Raw genomic sequence first — 18,763 nt, 5'->3', positions numbered from 1 at the left:
GAATCCCAAATATGAGAGATACCAAGTGATCTGCAGAAAATGGGCAGACTGGAGATGCTAAGGGGCTCTTATGCGCTATCAATTGCTATGCTTTAAATTGTAATATTCACAATATTTCCTGAATGTTATTTTGCAAAGTGGCAGAACAGATCGTTCACTGACACTAATTAGATATGTTAGTTACATAGCGGGGAGCTTCCTATAGCATGTCCAAGATACACCACTAGCGATGCCCTCACTGTCAGGAGGGGTACCCCTCCCTGGGCATTGAAGGGCACCTCTGAGGTTATGTTGCCGTCACCGCACAAAAATAGCAAACAATGACTGGGTCCTGTATTGTTTCTGCTTCAATTAATCGTGGGGGGGGGGGGGGGGAGGAAGAGGCATCGCGGGGGGAGGGGTGGGGGAGCCCCACTGCGGGAGGTGTTGCGGGGACGAGCCACTGCAAGAGAACTACTTTTTTTTTCTCCAGGGAGAATTGTATTTGTTAGCTTGGAACGGTCAGTTAATACTATAGTACCAACTAATACTAAGTACCTACTGTATATAATGTATCAGCGTGCCAATTTCTGCTGCTCCCCGTCACCCCTGGGATTACCTTTCCAGGGTAGCTTTCTTCTCCGTAGCTCTCCAACCTCTCGATCTCCTGCATGTACAACATCTCGGCTTCCGGAGGCGAGAGGCCCCTTCAAATGCAAAGCCAAAAAAGGGGTTACATTCTGCAGTAACGGGGGCCCGTGCGACGCTTTCACCCCACGCATGTAAACACGTCCGCGTGTGGCCGGAGAAGCGCGCTCTGCTTGTACAGCACGTTAAGGTCAGAGGAATTAAACATACAACACTGGAAACAAAGGGTTAACGTCATTGCGGCTTGGAACGTACCGTAGTTTTTGGTGCAGCAAGGCCACATTTTGTGTCGCTTCTTCCAGAATCTTTTCATCCTGTATCCACCCCTAATACAAAGGTATATGGCTAGTTATATAGAGGTTGATCGGTCGAAGTGTACCGGTATTAGAAAGGAGTAAAAAGCAGTGGTACTGTCAGGATGTCGCTGTGGTTGTGTATCTGCATCCTCCTTCTTTAGTTCCTTCGCTGGTATATTACAGGGGGGGCTCAACTCCCGTCCTCAAGTCACACCCCAACAGGCCCGATTTTCAGGATCTCTCAGCTTCAGTACAGATGGCTCAATCAATCCTTGCTTCAGCACAGGTCTTCGACTCAGCCTCTGATTGAGCCACCTGTGCTGAAGCAGGGATATCCTGAAAACCTGACCTGTTGGGGTGGTGGCTTGAGCACACCTGTTATAAAGGGACCTCTTTTCAATGATAGCCCCCCTCTGGCAGTTAAAAGGTTAACCTCTGATTGCGGGATGGGGTCCGCTAAAATGCATTGCTTTTCTTAACCTCTTCCTTGCCAGACCCCCTCCTGCCGTGAAGGGGTTAAAACAAAGGAAGTCCTTACCACAGGAAACAACGCGTATCGCTGCAGGAAATCCTGAGATTCATACTGGTCGTAGTCTCCAAAATCCGCTGAAAACGGAAAAGGGAACAATGCAAGTGAAAGGGACGCAAAAGGTGAGGAAATGCGAGAGAATGGCGGCCCGGACTGGGAATTACTGCGCGTCACAGCTAAGGCCCCGGACATGGTGCCTTCGCCCACGTGGAGGCTGCGGGAAAGTGGGTGCTTTGCCTGGGCCTGGTCGACGTGCCGTGGGGGGCGTGCCTATGGCGTCACGGAGCTGGTTCGCCCTCATTTGGGCGAACCGCTCAAGTGACCGGCCTGTCGCGCCAAGAAATCAACTGATTTATTGCGCAACGCGCGCCCCCTCCCGCATCCGCCCGCACGGACGCAAAACACTGCCTTAAGGCAGTCTGTTCGCTCAGCGTGCGGACGCCTCCGCACGGTCTGCGGTACCATGACCCCAGCCTAAGGGTGCCTGGGCATTTCTACACCCGCTACTGCAATCACAACTTTATTTACGACTTTGCTCTTCTGCCAATCAACTAAAAAATTAACTAAAAAAAAAATGGCCAAAAGCGCAGGGCGTGAAACCGGGCGATCGCCCGCTGACCGCTCAGGAAAACCTAGAAATATGCAGCATTATCATTATTCTGTATACTGGATCTTATCGGCCAGAGTGCTACAACTATTTGTCTGTATATCAATTTCCACCCGTGCGTGAATCACCGGTAACTGGTTCTTTTTCAGATTATTATTATTTATCATTCATTTATAATGCATCAACATACTCCGCAGCTCAGTACAAGAGTTGGAGAGCGAAAACAGTAAAGTAACAAACATTAACATACATTGTTACAGTGGGCAAGGAGGGCCCTGTCCCAAGGAGCTTACACTCTATAAAGAAGGGGAAGTGGAAACTGAAGTTGGATAAATTATATAACCCAAGACCAATAGCAGCGCAGCTGTGACATCAGCGCAGCAAACGGCGACACCCTTTGGGGCGACTCTGGGGTTATGTCCAAGAGCCTTAGAGGAAGAGTGAATTCAGCTGCACAACAAAACATGCAGTGGGGGTTGGGGGGGGAAGCATGCCATGCAGGAGGGGAAAGGAGGGAGACGGCACATGCAGGGATGTGGGGACGGCTAGCGTGCAGGAAGGGGTGTGGGGATGGCTAGCGTGCAGGAAGGGGTGTGGGGACTGCTAGCGTGCAGGAAGGGGTGGGGGACGGCTAGCGTGCAGGAAGGGGTGGGGGACGGCACGGCATGCAGGGGTGGGGGGACGGCACGGCATGCAGGGGTGGGGGGACAGCACGGCATGCAGGGGGGGAGCTGACAAACTCCAGGTCTTTTGAAGTTGTATCTTTTCTGCATGATGTTAAACCTTTCCACGCTGGCTTAGAGGACAGGAAGAGTGATGGCATATTGGGGAAATTATTTTAGGATGCCAATATAATAATTATTATTATTCTTACCTTGAACAGCTAGACCGGCCAGCTGGACAGCCTGCTCCAGTGTGCAGGGAATTTTCCCCTCCAAGATGTCTTTTTTTAATTGCAAGTAATACTGGTATCTGTTGGAAGTGCATATAGATTCATATTTTAGATATATCAAAATAAATAAAGATTTGAGGGTGGAAATACAAACATAAATTTGGTGACGGGCAAATACATTGCAAAGTGTACATTTAATGTTTCCTTTATTTGCTTATAAATCACAAACCCTGTAAACATCAGCAGCATATTTACATGCAGTGATAATACAAGGTCCTTACAGAAGCACGACTCCTGTTCTCTCCGCTCACCTTAACCCTTACCAATAAATGTGACGATATCACGTGTATAACGGGGAAAAGGTCCCAAACTGAAACAGTATCTCAATGCTGCATTACGCGGGGTGTCCTTTAGTATAATCATAGTAAATCTAGAGAAGATGGGAGTCATCACAAATAGATGGGCTATGTGTATGAATAATTTGTTACAGGCCCCCCGTGGCAGAGAAGGAGTTAATGAAACACAAAGGTGATGTGACCAATACTTAGAATGCCCTAAGTGGATACATTGTAACATCCTCACTTCAGACATCACCTGCACAGGAAACGGCTTTATCCCACAGCAGGGCACCTAGGGGGGTGTGTTACGGTGTGTTGCAAAGGAAGAGCCATTTCTGGCTGAATGTAAAACCTTAACAAGCGGTCCTCAACTCCAGTGCTCAAGAACCCTTAACATGTCAAGTTTTCAGGCTATCCCTGCTTCTGTACAGGTGGCTCAATCAGTCCCTGTTTCCGCACAGGTGGCTCAGAGGCTCAGTCTACAACTGACCCACCAGTGCTGAAGCAGGGATAGACCTGGGTCATGAGGACTGGAGTTGAGAACTCCTGGGTTAACCCAATCACTGACACATACACACAAATCATTGCCATCTTACTGCCAAGAGAAGCGGCCCTGCCCTCTCACCTGGTGATCTCCTGTTGTAGCTGAGACACGGAAGGCACATAATACACCACGCCGAAATACACCGTGGGCTCCAGAGCATACTTATCCAGCTGTTTCTTCAGCGGCTTTTCCAAATCCACCCACCTCCGCTGATTCTGCTTGTTGTAATACCACAGGCTGAAGTACGTCACCTGAAAACAGCAAGAGTTAAACACTGTCTATTAAAACAGCCTCGGATATACAATTATCTAACACACACACACACACACACACACACACACACACACACACACACAATCTAGGAGTTACATTTTGCAATCCACTGACTATTTGTTTTTTTCATCTGGAACACCAACTTCATTGTGAAATTATTATTTATTTAAAAAAGGTGAAAACATTAAAAAAAAATATATATATATATATATATATATATATATATATATATATATCTATATCTATACTGTGACTTTCTTTAAACCTCTGGGTGACTCGACCTTCAGAACACAGAGTGACCTTGCAAATGCTTCTTTTTTTCGGTTCGTAAGGACTTCCTGATAAAGCAGTATGCATTGTGTATGGTGTTTAAGTGGCAGTGTGTTTTTCTCAGCGAGGGATTCAGGCCTGAAGTTGCAAAGCGATTAAACTGTGACATTTTTACATAGAATGATATAAAGACCACACTTGAACGTGGAAGCAGAAATACCAGTTAATTATGCTTTCTTAGTGCCAAGTTTATTATATAACCGTCTTCATTAGATCCGAAAGCCACGTAATCCCCCAGACATGCTCCACGGGAGGCGTCTTATCCTATTAAAGGTGAGGTCTGAAAAAATAAATATACACTACACACTACTACAGAGTGCAGTGGCTGTGAATATCCCGAGAGCGGCTTTGTGACTTGGTATAATCACAACAGCATTATTACTCGGGTAATATTGACTATGCCGGGATAAAATAACTATATCGGGAGAGACTATTAGCAGCACAGGTCCTCATTTCATGTGAAAGATTAAAAGGTAAAAATACTACTTTTCCTTGGTGTTATCAGACATATTTGAGAGTGCACAACCTCCCGGAGTTCTGTTTCAGGTAGTAGAGCGTTCTATCTCCTGGCTAACCGTCATTTACAAAGATCATATATTATCTGGTGTTAATTGGATTGGTGATTTGGACGATCTATTAGACCGATGATTCAATGTTACAAGTAGTGTGGAAGCAGTTACATGGCTGAGTGTTTAACCAGCTTCCAAGGTACCATTTACATTTGATTTTCATAGACACCGATTCTTCTTTTTCTCCCCAGAAGGTTCAGTATGGTGTACTCTGCTTAATGACGACACAACGGGTTCTTGGACCAAAAAGCTGTCAATGTTACCAAGTCTCCCATGAATCACTAGCCCCGCGGAGCTGCAAGTCCATGCTATACTGTATGAACGGATACAGAGCGCAAACATTTGGGATTCTGATGTGTGTTGCAATGCATCATTCTATCCCTCGTTATGTTCACGATTACAGAACTGTGAGCACGGAACTTGGGGGCCGGTCGGGGCGGTATTTATTCAAGTCTCCCTAAGGGAAACAAAATACAAATAATACAAGTTTTCTTTAATAACCCTTGTTGTGCTGAGATTTGCTCAAGTTATCCATTAGGTAACTATGTAACAATGCTGTTAGCTTGTCCCCAATAAGGGCTGTTATGGAAGTTATTTTGGTGATGCAAATAAACTGAGAGCACTCTGCATGTAGCACCTTTCTCTCGTTACTTCACAATATAAAGATCCATTGGGGTGTTTTTTTTTATCTAAAAGCAAAAAATAAATAAAAAAGGAATTCCATTCCCCTAGTAAGAGAGGAGGGTTAGAAAACAGCATTGAATTCATAGACGTGGCTATTTTTAACAAAATATTTTCCATAATTTATTTTCTTGGACATAACAAAAACCCGCAGGCGGATTTCACCCGGAGCCGAGAGATTAATGGGAAGGAAACTCAATGTGAAAGAAAAAAAGAAGAAATAGTGGCAGAGTACCACCAAAAGGGGAGGAAAGGAGCGGGCGTTTAGTTAAAATGCTAGTGCAGGGGTGGCCAACTCCAGTGCTCAAGGGCCACCAACAGGTCAGGTTTTCAGGATATCCCTGCTCCAGCACAGGTGGCTCAATCAGTTGCTCAGTCTTCGACTGCACCACCTGTGCTAAAGCAGGGATATCATAAAAACCTGACCTGTTGGTGGCCCTTGGGGACTGGAGTTGGACATCCCCTGCACTAGTGGGTACTGTGTCCAATCTCCCAAATCCCCTCACTAGCCCTTACTCATAGCAGTTACGTGGCAAGTGAATGATAGAGCTTGCATTGAGGCAAGGTTTGCTAATGCGGCCTGCTGTACGCAACCCTGAAAGAATGACGTGAGCCCACCCTAAAGAAATGTCCCCCTCCTTTCACATGAAGATTGGCATGTTGATCTTTTGTGGAGGTTCATTAGTCATTCAGCCACTGGGCAGCACATCAGAAACACACAAAGCCACATTCATATGGCAGCAGGCTCGCTCTGTAACTGGTTTCATGCAACTGCTTTCTTTATCATCCGGAGGAACAGTGAAAACACACGTCACTGGGGAACGGCAGGAAAAACCACGCGGAAAATAGCACAACAACAAAGAATTTGCTTCGGACGGAGTAACTTTCAGAGCGGCAGTTATTCGGTACGTCCAGGCGCTCTCACCGCACAGGAATGCGTTGCACAATGGGACACAGCACGCCGCTCATTCTTTTGCAAGTTGCTGAGTAGGTGAGTCAGGTTTGTTTGTGAGCAGGCAGATTCCCTGGGTGCAGGACTTGCACGCGGCATTGTCAGCTGCATGGTCAATTATGGAGAAGAAGTCAAGAAAATAGCATCTCGGAAGCTCCTCAGAGCTGGGATAATCCAGCCTCAAAACGGATAGAAGTACAGAAACACGGCTACAAGAAATTCCTCCCATGCACTAAAGTAGTGCCTCCCAAACCTCTCCTGAGGAACTCCTGGACGTACCAGGTTTTAGGGATAACCAATGCACTGGACCACAGGTGCATACATATAATGTGTATATGAATAGAATATTGGGCGGTTGTCTCGGAAAACCAGGTGTGGCCGGCGGTTCCGGAGTACGGGTTTCTGACCCATCCGGAGAAGAAACGGGATGCTCTATAAAAGTCTAGTTGTGGGCAGGTTGGAAATCAGAAGCCTGTACTCCCACGGGCTCTACATAATGGCAATACACGTGGCAATGGTGCAGGGTGAGCCACGTGAAAATGAAACCGTGCTGCTTGACTTACCTAAAGCCAAAAGTATACAAGGGGAAATGGATTGCCTTAAATCTAGAGGACTGATGATATTAGCAGTGTTTCAGCAATGGGAAGGCTGTGGGGACTCTGGAAGGGAGGAAGTGGAGGACAAAGTGTTTATCTGGTTCTCTCCACACGAATATTACTAATAATAAATAATAATAAATAACTGGACTCCACCCTAACAGCGATCCAACTAGACAATGGGAAGCAATATTACAGAAGATATCAACTTCAGGCTATAATATTGTTAAACCTTTCCAGAATAAACTCTTAACAATGAATTTAGATTGTAAGCTCTGCGGGGCAGGGACTCCCTTTTCCTTACGTTATCATTTACTTGCTTTATTTACCTTGTATTGTTATATAGTACGGCGCTGGGCACACTGATGGCGCTATATAAATAACATTTTACACAGTGCAGCATAGGCAAGTTGTGCAAAGTATGTGTGTATTATTACAGAACAGGCGTTAATAGCCTATTTAGCATATCCGGGCCATAAATTCACTTTAGTCGTACATGGGACTGCACCTATAATAGACGTACGATTCCAAATTCAAGGAGACCAGGTTGGAATATTGTACTAATGAAAATTAGCCTGGAGCAAAAAGAAAAAAAAATACGGCCGACGCGATAAGATTTGATGGAATGAATAATGCCCGGAATATTAACCAATCAGAGAGTAGGGATTTCAATAATGCCCAGAATATTACAGCGTTAGCCTATAATAGCAAATATAAATAATTAGTGCCATCTTATTTAGAACAGCCATACAGTTAAAACATAACACATTTTTACTCTATAATTTGTGACATCCATGCTGCATCAAATTCCTTTGTGGGGTAATACAGGGGGCTCAACTCCAGTTCCCAAGCCCCCCCAACCGGTAAGGTTGCTAGAATATCCCTGCTTCAGCACAAGTGGCTCAATCAGAGGCTCAGTCTTTGTTGGAGCTGGGATATCCTGAAAACCTGCCCTGTTGGGGGAGACTTGAGGACTGGATTTGAGCCCCCCTGGGTTAAAGACATAGCAACTTCATTCTGTGCCAACACGGTTAAGAGTCTTTATGGATTTATGGTGGACGATTTTGACCCACTTAATTTGTGTGCTCACAGAAACATTATGTTATAATACTATGTACACCTGCCGCGGATCGGGAACTCGGAGTACGGAGGCGCGCACAAGCACAATTTAAATGGAGTTTGATATTTGTCAATTTTGCACCAACAAAGCAGTTTGCAACGTTCAGTACATCGGCCCCAGCGAGTGTCCCAGACATGTTCAGCCGATCTATACTAGAACGTTTATTTTATTTGTTATCCAACCTGTACTCAGATTCCCAACGCTTTCTGGAATAACAATGACATTCGATTTCAAACCCTGCAGTGCACAGGTTTCCACTGGAATTGTGTCTGTGAGACTAACTAGAGCAGGGGCGGCCAAATCCAGTCCTCAAGTGCCACTAAAAGGTCAGGTTTTCAGGATATCCCTGCTCCAGGTGGCTCAATCAGTGGCTCAGTCTTCGACTGCACCACCTGTGCTGAAGCAGGGATATCCAGAAAACCTGGCCTGTTGGTGTCCCTTGAGGACGGAGTTTGAGACCCCTGCCATACAGCATATGGGAACGATTCCTGGTAGTAAAGGGTTAACGCCATGCTCTGATCACTGCTGGAGAGAGCACTCGTGCTGACTGCCTTTTAAAGAGCTCAGAGAGGACAATGTGAGGATACGATCAGTCCTTTGTGCCCTGAATTCCACACACACACGGTACGGTGCTGTAGGTGTCACAGTTATGTGGCAGTTTCACTGAAACCACTGACTCACGTCTCTGACCCAGGCTGCAGGGCTAAGGAGCAGATAACAGGCGATGCAGCCACTGGAAGAATTACTGTCTCATGTTGGGGGAATCCCTCACAAAACACCCTGCATTACAAGGCAAGCATGCAGGAGTGCTCAGTATCATTATACAGTGCCGCATATGCTCTCCCCTTACTGATGAACCAATGGCAATAGCAGGATTAAAGGGTGATTGATGCCTTTTGGTTTGCGAAAATCAGACACATAAAAATCAATAACTGCGAGAGGCCGAGACGTGTTTGATATCCCCCATCTCCCTTCTGTGTGATGAGCAGGGGCCCCACTGGTCCTCTGACAAGGGAAAGGTTTGGGCTCGGGGTAAGGAAATGCTCGACTAACCCAACCTCTGGAGCCCCAGCAGAATCCCCAGTGACAAGAAAACAGACGCACGTTTGCTTTGCGCATTATTTGGTTAAGGAAACAATTATTTTGTTGTTTAACCCCCGAGTGCCTGAGGAGCCCGCAGGACATTGCAGAGTGCTGTGATGCTCAGTGTCACTCTGTACTGCAGAATGCAAATCAGCACGTGATCACTACCTCCATCAAAACCAATCTATACAGTACTAGCTGAGAGCCCCGGCGTTTAACCCTTACACTGCCTGTGAGGCCTGCAATGCAGAGGATTCAGGAAGCCAAGCACCTGTCTGCCTGTAAAAGATAAATCACTTGCACGGAGTGAGCATGGTGGCCTGAGATACATGTGAACCCCGCAGTGATTAGCACAGACTGGCTGCCACTCACCTCTCTGAGCTCCAGCCGCTGGGCCACAGCCTCCAAACATTCCTGCCCCGAGCTCTCCACCGACAGCGTGAACTCCACAAACTCATTGTTCAGCAGCTGTATCCGGGCCACCAGGCAGCTCTTACTGGAGACCGTGTATCTCCGAGTCCGCTTCAACTTCAACCCGAAAGGCAGCGGCATCTTCCCAGAGAGGAGGATCAGCTGGAGGGTTCCCAGGTCAGCCAAGTCATCCAGCAGCCATTAAAAAGAGGCTCAAGAATCCACGCTTGGGAAACATCCAGGATCCTGCCAAGGACAAGAGAGGTTGGGGCTTCGTTTTAAAGCAGCAGTAACCCCTGCTTGGGCCTAAAATGCAATGCATGCATGTAAGTATGTATGTGTGCATGTATGTATGTGTGCATGTATGTATGTATGTGTGCATGTATGTGTGCACGTATGTATGTGTGCACGTATGTATGTGTGCATGTATGTGTGCGTGCATGTGTGCATGTGTGTGTGCATGTATGTATGTGTGCATGTATGTATGTATGTGTGCATGTATGTGTGTATGTATGTATGTATGTATGTACGTATTCATATTAACCGAGATATTTTATTAGTATACATGTTGCATCCTTGGAGACCGCAGGGACATCCATTAATTTGCTCAAAGTGCAACAGGCCATATGAAAATGAAATATACAAGCATGTGTAGATTCACAGCGCTTTAACCTTTATGCCATCAGTCTCTTTCATTCAAAGCGTCTGCTGCAGGTGCCTGGAACAGGACTGGCACATCGGGTGGAAGTTTGGCAGCGTTAATGGGAGTCCACGCCCAATGCAAATCAGTTCTATGTTTTTTTGATTGTGAAAGACTTAATATACATGTGCATATTATGTAATATGAACCCAATGTTTACACACACACACACACATTTATTTAAACACGTGCATCTTTACCTGTATACATATTGTATGTGGGTATTAGTAGGAGCTCAAATGCTAGGTCCTTAAATGCATCCTTGATAAAGTGCTTCACAGCACGAAACGCGTAGGAGTGGTGTTCCCCCCATCGTTTTTTTTAATGCAGTTCTAATAAATTCATTTTTTATTTGCCACATGACCTGTTCCTTGTTTGCTGTGCGCCAGACACATCACTTGGATATTCTGTATACATATTGCAAGGGAACAGCACAAAATGTGCTTACAATATAAGAGTTGTGGTGGCACGAAGATATCTCTGAAGCTTTACACACAAAGCTCAGGACACACATCAGGGGCACATTTATCAAGTGCCCGTACGGGATGAAATCAGTGGGAGTCAATGCTGGAACGGGTGTGATACCAGGCACCGACACTTAATGCGTGTGAATCACACAACCAAACAAGCATTCTGGGGGATACAGATTTGCTAGAAAAACCTTTAGGTGACAGTTTTTAATTGCAGCAAAAAAACATTTCTAACATCAGTACAGGCACAAGCGAAGCAAGCATGGTCTACAAAGCCCCCCCCCCCCGATACAGCAATGCAAGCCCCCCCCCCCCCGATACAGCAACGAAAGCCCCCCCCATACTGCAACGCAAGGCACCCCGCCCATACAGAACGCAAGGCGCCCCCCCTTATCCAGCAACGCAAGGGCCCCCCCTCCCCGATACGGCAACGCAAGGCCCCCCCGATACAGCAATGCAAGCCCCCCCCGATACAACAATGCAAGCCACCCTGATACAGCAACGCAAACCCCCCCATACAGCAACGCAAGGACACCCCCCTCCCCGATACAGCAAAGCAAGACACCAGCACCCCAATACAGCAACGCAAAGGGACATAACACTGATACTCTGCAGTAATAAGGTCACACCTAATTGTGAGCATTGTTACATCCCCCTCTGTGAGCGTGTGAAGGTAAATAAATCCTCAGTGTCTGACGGAGCTACCCAAGTGACATGGCAAGAACAGTCGCTATCTCCAGGCCCGTGTCCCAGCGATACGTGGAGACTACGGTGCTTACAATGAAAGTATGAAACCGCAGAGAGCGCTGCATGCTGCATGTTTTTTCACCAGTATTATATTTAGAACAGCGGTTTGATGTCACACACACAGCTCCGACCACCGCGCAGTGTCACCTGGGCCGCTCCCTTTCTTTAAAATGCCAGGTACTTAAGCCCTCTTAATAACAGCTCTCCCCAGCACACATCCTTTACTGCCAGAGAGGTCTGCCCCTGCTGCAAAGAAAGGGTTAATCTATCCATCTAATTCTGCTCCGTAATACCTCCATTTATAACTCCCAAATCCACTCCTGTTCGTTCTCTCTCTCTCTCGTTCACACACACACACACGCAGTGAATTATGTACGACTAAATCCTCTCTCTGATCATGTTAAAAGTTTTTCTATTCACGACAAATAAAAAGACTACTGCTCTTTTTTTGTGTTTTGTTGGCAAACAGTCTTTAAACCTCTAGGGCATGAGAGACCAACTCCAGGCCTCAAGGGCCACCAATAGGTCACGTTCCAAGGATATTCCTGCTTCAGCACAGGTGGCTCAGTCAAAGACTGCACCCCCTGTTCAGAAGAAGGTATAGCCTTAGAACGTGACCTATTGGTGGCCCTTGAGAACTGAAGCTCGCCCCACTGCTGCTCTACACAGCTGACAAGTTAAACATATATCTGAATATACAGCTCAACCCCGTTATAGCGCTGCGCAAGTGGACTCAGCCTGATGATGCATGGAGAGGAGAGAGCTGCAGATGCCGGGTAAGTCCTTGCCCAGCGGCCATTTCACGATTATAACGCGGTCTCATTATGTGGATCCCGAGCACCACGTTATAACGGGGTTCAGAGAGAGAGATATATATATATTTGATATAGTGTGTGTGTGTGTGTGTGTGTGTGTGTGTGTGTGTGTGTGTGTGTGTGTGTGTGTCTGTAGGTAGCCCTCTTTCCCCCACCCTCTGGGAGATAAGACGTGTACTATGTAGCTTTTCTAAGGTGTCAATAGAAAATCATACAGTGTGTCTAATGTTTTAAAACAATTAAATATTGTCAGTGATACTTTGCAGATTTGTGTAGGTGGATTCTGTATTAAACATTTCTCAGTGGTATACTGGTTTAGCAAAGTGTGTATGTGTGTGAATTTTTTTAAAACATTAGACACACTGATTTTCTATTGACACACTGATTTTCTATTGACACCTTAGAAAAAGCTACAACAAGATCACTTCAACAATGCAAAGCTCCCTGGCTATAATACAAGAAGTATGTGTAATATGATTTATATTGGTCGTTCTTGTTCCTTACATATTTGAACGGTTACAGCATGAAGTTGTGAAGTTTGATTTCCACAGTCACTAAATTCTTGTCTGCAACGATGGCTGCCAAGTAGGGTATCAATTTATACCGAGTGGAACGGCTGCTTTGGAAATTCATATAAGACCCTTAGCTACAACGGGTAAATATCCAGCAATGTAACCATGGTCTTCCGGCTTGTAGAAAAGAAGTCACATTGCGGGGCAGTGGGATGGCTTTTCGGTGCCCACAATAAGCTGGTACAGTGCCATGCACAGGTTGCTGTGGTATAGTATGCCCATAGTACAGTACCAAGTGCTCTGCCAGTTGGTGCAAATTGCTAACATCACACAGGCACAAACCTGATCAACTTTAGCAACTGCTACACAGATCAAATACCTTCACAAACCACATGTATCGTGTCTGTCACCCAGATTACCACGTTTTATCATTTATAAAACCCTCTGGCGGAAAACCTATGTTAACATAATATTTATGGATTCATGGTGGCTACTGTTAATATTCCTAGGTGGTGCCCTTATTAACAGTATTTTCTGCCCGCAGCACAGATTGCCTGCTCTCTGCTTTTTGGAATATGCTTTTCTGGCCTAAATATTAAGAGATATTATTGCTTTGCAATGTAATGCAGCCCTGTCTGACAGCAAAGTGGTTCATCTATAAACCATGCAAGAAGAATGTCACATAGCTGCTTTAGATGAAAAGGACCCGGTAACCTCCAAGCCGGGTGAGGGTTTAGCTCATTCACTGGTAAAAGAGCCGGCAGCAAAGATCTTATATGGGGGAAAACGGGAAAATATTCAATATATACAGTCGTGTTACCTGTAATAATGTGACCCTTCACTGCTGGAAGGTTTGTTTAGCTGGCTTTGTTGGCACTGATGGAGTTACAAATCCTACTAAGCAGTTACCCAACAAAAGCCACAATGTTATCTTCATACACAGCTGTGTGTGATTCATCTCTACAGTATTAATAGCATATATGGATATTTGGGATTGCCTCGGACACAGAAAAAGAACAGGCTGCCCTGCCAGGACCCGACATTAAATTCCCCCCATGCTCAAGTCCTAGCGCTTTATTTAAGCCACGCAAAAACCCTGCCAGATTTCCAAGAAAATGCTCCTCTGATCACTAATTATATCTGCTGTACCGCTAAACAATCCCAGGTGCTATTAAACTTTCCCATCACATAAAGGACGTCCAACTACTCACAGAGAAGAGAGCAGGGATTCTATAACAAGAGCAGCACTCCAACCACCGCAGGAGAGACAGCGAAGGACACAGGCAGCAGCTACAACGTGGCACCCGCAACACATTCAGCAGCTACAACGTGGCACCCGGCAACACAGGCAGCAGCTACAACGTGGCACCCGGCAACACAGGCAGCAGCTACAACGTGGCACCCGGCAACATAGGCAGCAGCTACAACCTGGCACCCGGCAACACAGGCAGCAGCTACAACGTGGCACCCGGCAACACATTCAGCAGCTACAACGTGGCACCCGGCAACACAGGCAGCAGCTACAACGTGGCACCCGGCAACACAGGCAGCAGCTACAACGTGGCACCCGGCAACACAGGCAGCAGCTACAACCTGGCACCCGGCAACACAGGCAGCAGCTACAACCTGGCACCCGGCAACACAGGCCGCAGCTACAACGTGGCACCCGGCAACACAGGCAGCAGCTACAACGTGGCACCCGGCAACACAGGCAGCAGCTACAACCTGGCACCCGGCAACACAGGCAGCAGCTACAACCTGGCACCCGGCAACACAGGCAGCAGCTACAACCTGGCACCCGGCAACACAGGCAGCAGCTACAACCTGGCACCCAGCAACACAGGCAGCAGCTACAACGTGGCACCCGGCAACACAGGCAGCAGCTACAACCTGGCACCCGGCAACACAGGCAGCAGCTACAACCTGGCACCCGGCAACACAGGCAGCAGCTACAACCTGTCACCCGGCACCACAGGCAGCAGCTACAACCTGGCACCCGGCAACACAGGCAGCAGCTACAACCTGGCACCCGGCAACACAGGCAGCAGCTACAACCTGGCACCCGGCAACACAGGCAGCAGCTACAACCTGGCACCCGGCAACACAGGCAGCAGCTACAACCTGGCACCCGGCAACACAGGCAGCAGCTACAACCTGGCACCCGGCAACACAGGCAGCAGCTACAACGTGGCACACGGCAACACAGGCAGCAGCTACAACGTGGCACACGGCAACACAGGCAGCAGCTACAACCTGGCACCCAGCAACACAGGCAGCAGCTACAACCTGGCACCCGGCAACACAGGCAGCAGGCACAATGTTGCACAATGTGGCACCCAGCGACACAGGCAGCAGACACAATGTGGCACCCAGTGACACAGGCAGCAGGCACAATGTTGCACAATGTGACACCCAGCGATACAGGCAGCAAACACAATGTGGCACAGGCAGCAAACACAATGTGGCACCCAGCGGCACAGGCAGCAAACACAATGTGGCACCCAGCGACACAGGCAGCAGACACAATGTGGCACCCAGCGGCACTGGCAGCAGACACAATGTGGCCCCCAGCGACACCAGACACAATGTTGCACAATGTTACACCCAGCGATACAGGCAGCAGATACAATGTGGCACAGGCAGCAGACAATGTGGCACAGGCAGCAGACACAATGTGGCACCCAGCGACACCGGCAGCAGACACAATGTGGCACCCAGTGGCACATGCAGCAGACACAATGTGGCCCCCAGCGACACAGGCAGCAGACACAACGTGACACCCAGCGACACAGGCAGCAGACACAACGTGACACCCAGCAACACAGGCAGCAGACACAATGTGACACCCAGTGTTACCTGCTGCACAGATCCAGGGCAGGAGGGCTCCCTTTGCAGGACTGAACCCCACACTCAGGAAGCCTCTGTGGGTGCCTCTCCTTGGGCGTGGGAGTGCTCCCCTTTATTGCTGGCTGTAGACCCTGTGTTTGCATTGGCAGCTTCACATCCTCTGATAGCAGCAGCACACACTGAGCCTGCTCACTTCCTGTCTGCGGATCAATACGCAGTGTGAAGCGACAACAGGAAAGGGGCTCAGGGGCCAGAACTCCCCCACAATGCTTTGCATGTAATATAGTCCCGCCCCAGCCTGAGCAGCACACGCGGAGGGTTACTGCAGGAAAGGCGGCCTTTTGTGTCAATAAAGGGGAGGGGGAGGGACTATTTCCCCGCGGAAGGATCTAAGGAAAGTTGGCTGTGAGGTGCCCCATGCATGGTGCACATGATGTCAGTGGGTGGGAATGTGAGCAATGGGACAGCTGCTCCCAGCCATGCACATTGCGCACATACAGGGCTATCCAGCACATACAGGGCTATCCAGCACATACACAGCATGTACAGGGCTATCCAGCACATATACAGCAAGTACAGGGCTATCCAGCACATACACAGCAAGTACAGGGCTATCCAGCACATACAGGGCTATCCAGCACATACAGGGCTATCCAGCACATACACAGCATGTACAGGGCTATCCAGCACATATACAGCAAGTACAGGGCTATCCAGCACATACACAGCAAGTACAGGGCTATCCAGCACATACACAGCAAGTACAGGGCTATCCAGCACATACACAGCAAGTACAGGGCTATCCAGCACATACACAGCAAGTACAGGGCTATCCAGCACATACAGGGCTATCCGGCACACGCAGGGATATCCAGCACATACACAGCAAGTACAGGGCTATCCAGCACATACAGGGCTATCCGGCACACGCAGGGATATCCAGCACACGCAGGGATATCCAGCACATACACAGCAAGTACAGGGCTATCCAGCACAAACAGGGCTATCCGGCACACGCAGGGATATCCAGCACATACACAGCAAGTACAGGGCTATCCAGCACATACAGGGCTATCCAGCACATACAGGGCTATCCAGCATATACACAGCAAGTACAGGGCTATCCAGCACATACACAGCAAGTACAGGGCTATCCAGCACATACACAGCAAGTACAGGGCTATCCAGCACATACAGGGCTATCCAGCACATACAGGGCTATCCAGCATATACACAGCAAGTACAGGGCTATCCAGCACATACACAGCATGTACAGGGCTATCCAGCACATACACAGCAAGTACAGGGCTATCCAGCACATACACAGCAAGTACAGGGCTATCCAGCACATACACAGCAAGTACAGGGCTATCCAGCACATACAGGGCTATCCGGCACACGCAGGGATATCCAGCACATACACAGCAAGTGCAGGGCTATCCAGCACATACAGGGCTATCCGGCACACGCAGGGATATCCAGCACATACACAGCAAGTACAGGGCTATCCAGCACATACAGGGCTATCCAGCACATACAGGGCTATCCAGCATATACACAGCAAGTACAGGGCTATCCAGCACATACACAGCAAGTACAGGGCTATCCAGCACATACACAGCAAGTACAGGGCTATCCAGCACATACAGGGCTATCCAGCACATACAGGGCTATCCAGCATATACACAGCAAGTACAGGGCTATCCAGCACATACACAGCAAGTACAGGGCTATCCGGCACACGCAGGGCTATCCGGCACACGCAGGGCTATCCGGCACACGCAGGGCTATCTAGCATGTACACAGCACACGCAGGGCTATCCGGCACACGCAGGGCTATCTGGCACACACAGGGCTATCTAGCACATACACAGCACACACAGGGCTATCCGGCACACGCAGGGCTATCTAGCACGTACACAGCACACACAGGGCTATCCGGCACACGCAGGGCTATCTGGCACACGCAGGGCTATCCAGCACAACGGAGACTATTTTATTTGTCCCATCATGTGCCTGTTGATATATTTGGCAGCAGCAGTGACACCACAACAAGAACTTTAATATTGTAACGTGTTTGCCCCCCCCCCCTCTCTGGGAGATCTGCCTATTACAGCGTGTATAGTGCTGACTACCTGCTGGCTCTCGGGGCACTGAGTGGCCACCGGTGCTAGTGGGGACATCAGGACAGGCTTCTGGGGTAGATGACTGGTCTTTATCTCATGGTGATCAGCGCCTCCTTCTGCTGCAGTCTCCAGTAAGATGAAGGCAATCCCTGCAGGAGAACTTGCACGACTGCCCCGGATAGATTGCACACCGGGCAGCAGTATAGTTGAACAACAGAAACCCTCCAGTTGCACCCCGGCTCCCGGCAGCCCTGATTGTAACCAGTATTGTGCCATTTAATGGTCACAGGTTATAGGGCCACCTCACTGCGTTGCTTTATGTTTACACCTTGCAAATAAATACAAGTATCAAACAAGCTGGAAGTCTAAAAAAAATGTGACTGATATGCATAATATTGTCATGCATTATTCAAAAGCACAGTTATTTTCCACTAAAATGCAACTAGTACGGTACCCAGCACACCGGCCACGTAAGGTCAGTTAATGTTTGTGCGTGTTCAAGGCAGCCGGTATTTGAATACTGTTCCATACTTCAATCTTCCTCGTGTGCCTGGCTGGGTTGTGTTTACAGATTCGGATAGCAGAGGATTCACTGTGCTGAGAGGACAAGGCCAAGCAGCCTGTACTATCCCCAAACGCTGCTGTGATTTACTGTATGCTTGGTTATTATCTAGCATAGAAACATAGTCATTCATTGC

The 18,763-nt window shown here is 48.0% G+C and overlaps 2 protein-coding genes across 5 annotated transcripts in view; one reads left to right on the top strand and one right to left on the bottom strand.

Moving 5' to 3' along the window:
• The window catches only part of SPATA7 (spermatogenesis associated 7), an 87,918-nt gene extending 82,292 nt beyond the window's left edge, over positions 1-5,626 (top strand). The window contains exon 12 of the mRNA XM_075614599.1: positions 5,197-5,626. Coding sequence (XP_075470714.1) covers positions 5,197-5,466 — 270 coding nt within the window. The 3' untranslated portion in view covers positions 5,467-5,626. The remainder of the gene's footprint in view (positions 1-5,196) is intronic.
• The window catches only part of PTPN21 (protein tyrosine phosphatase non-receptor type 21), a 40,330-nt gene extending 24,139 nt beyond the window's left edge, over positions 1-16,191 (bottom strand). The window contains exons 1-7 of one of the 4 annotated variants that reach the window (XM_075614590.1): positions 15,949-16,191; positions 9,810-10,094; positions 3,915-4,084; positions 2,934-3,031; positions 1,462-1,529; positions 883-953; positions 599-686 (exon numbers count right to left, since the gene is read on the bottom strand). In XM_075614590.1, the coding sequence (XP_075470705.1) occupies positions 599-686; positions 883-953; positions 1,462-1,529; positions 2,934-3,031; positions 3,915-4,084; positions 9,810-9,989 (675 nt within the window). In that variant the 5' untranslated portion in view covers positions 9,990-10,094; positions 15,949-16,191. Of the gene's footprint in view, positions 1-541; positions 687-882; positions 954-1,461; positions 1,530-2,933; positions 3,032-3,914; positions 4,085-9,809; positions 10,095-15,948 lie in introns of all 4 variants that reach the window. The other 3 variants (XM_075614589.1, XM_075614591.1, XM_075614592.1) reach the window with 3 other exon arrangements.
• Between the last annotated feature and the right edge of the window lie 2,572 nt (positions 16,192-18,763).

The sequence above is a fragment of the Ascaphus truei genome, chromosome 9 (assembly GCF_040206685.1).
Source record: "Ascaphus truei isolate aAscTru1 chromosome 9, aAscTru1.hap1, whole genome shotgun sequence".
NCBI classification, from domain to species: Eukaryota; Metazoa; Chordata; class Amphibia; order Anura; family Ascaphidae; genus Ascaphus; species Ascaphus truei.
The sequence above is the reverse complement of the archived record's forward strand: the minus strand, read 5'-3'. Positions and strand labels throughout refer to the sequence as shown.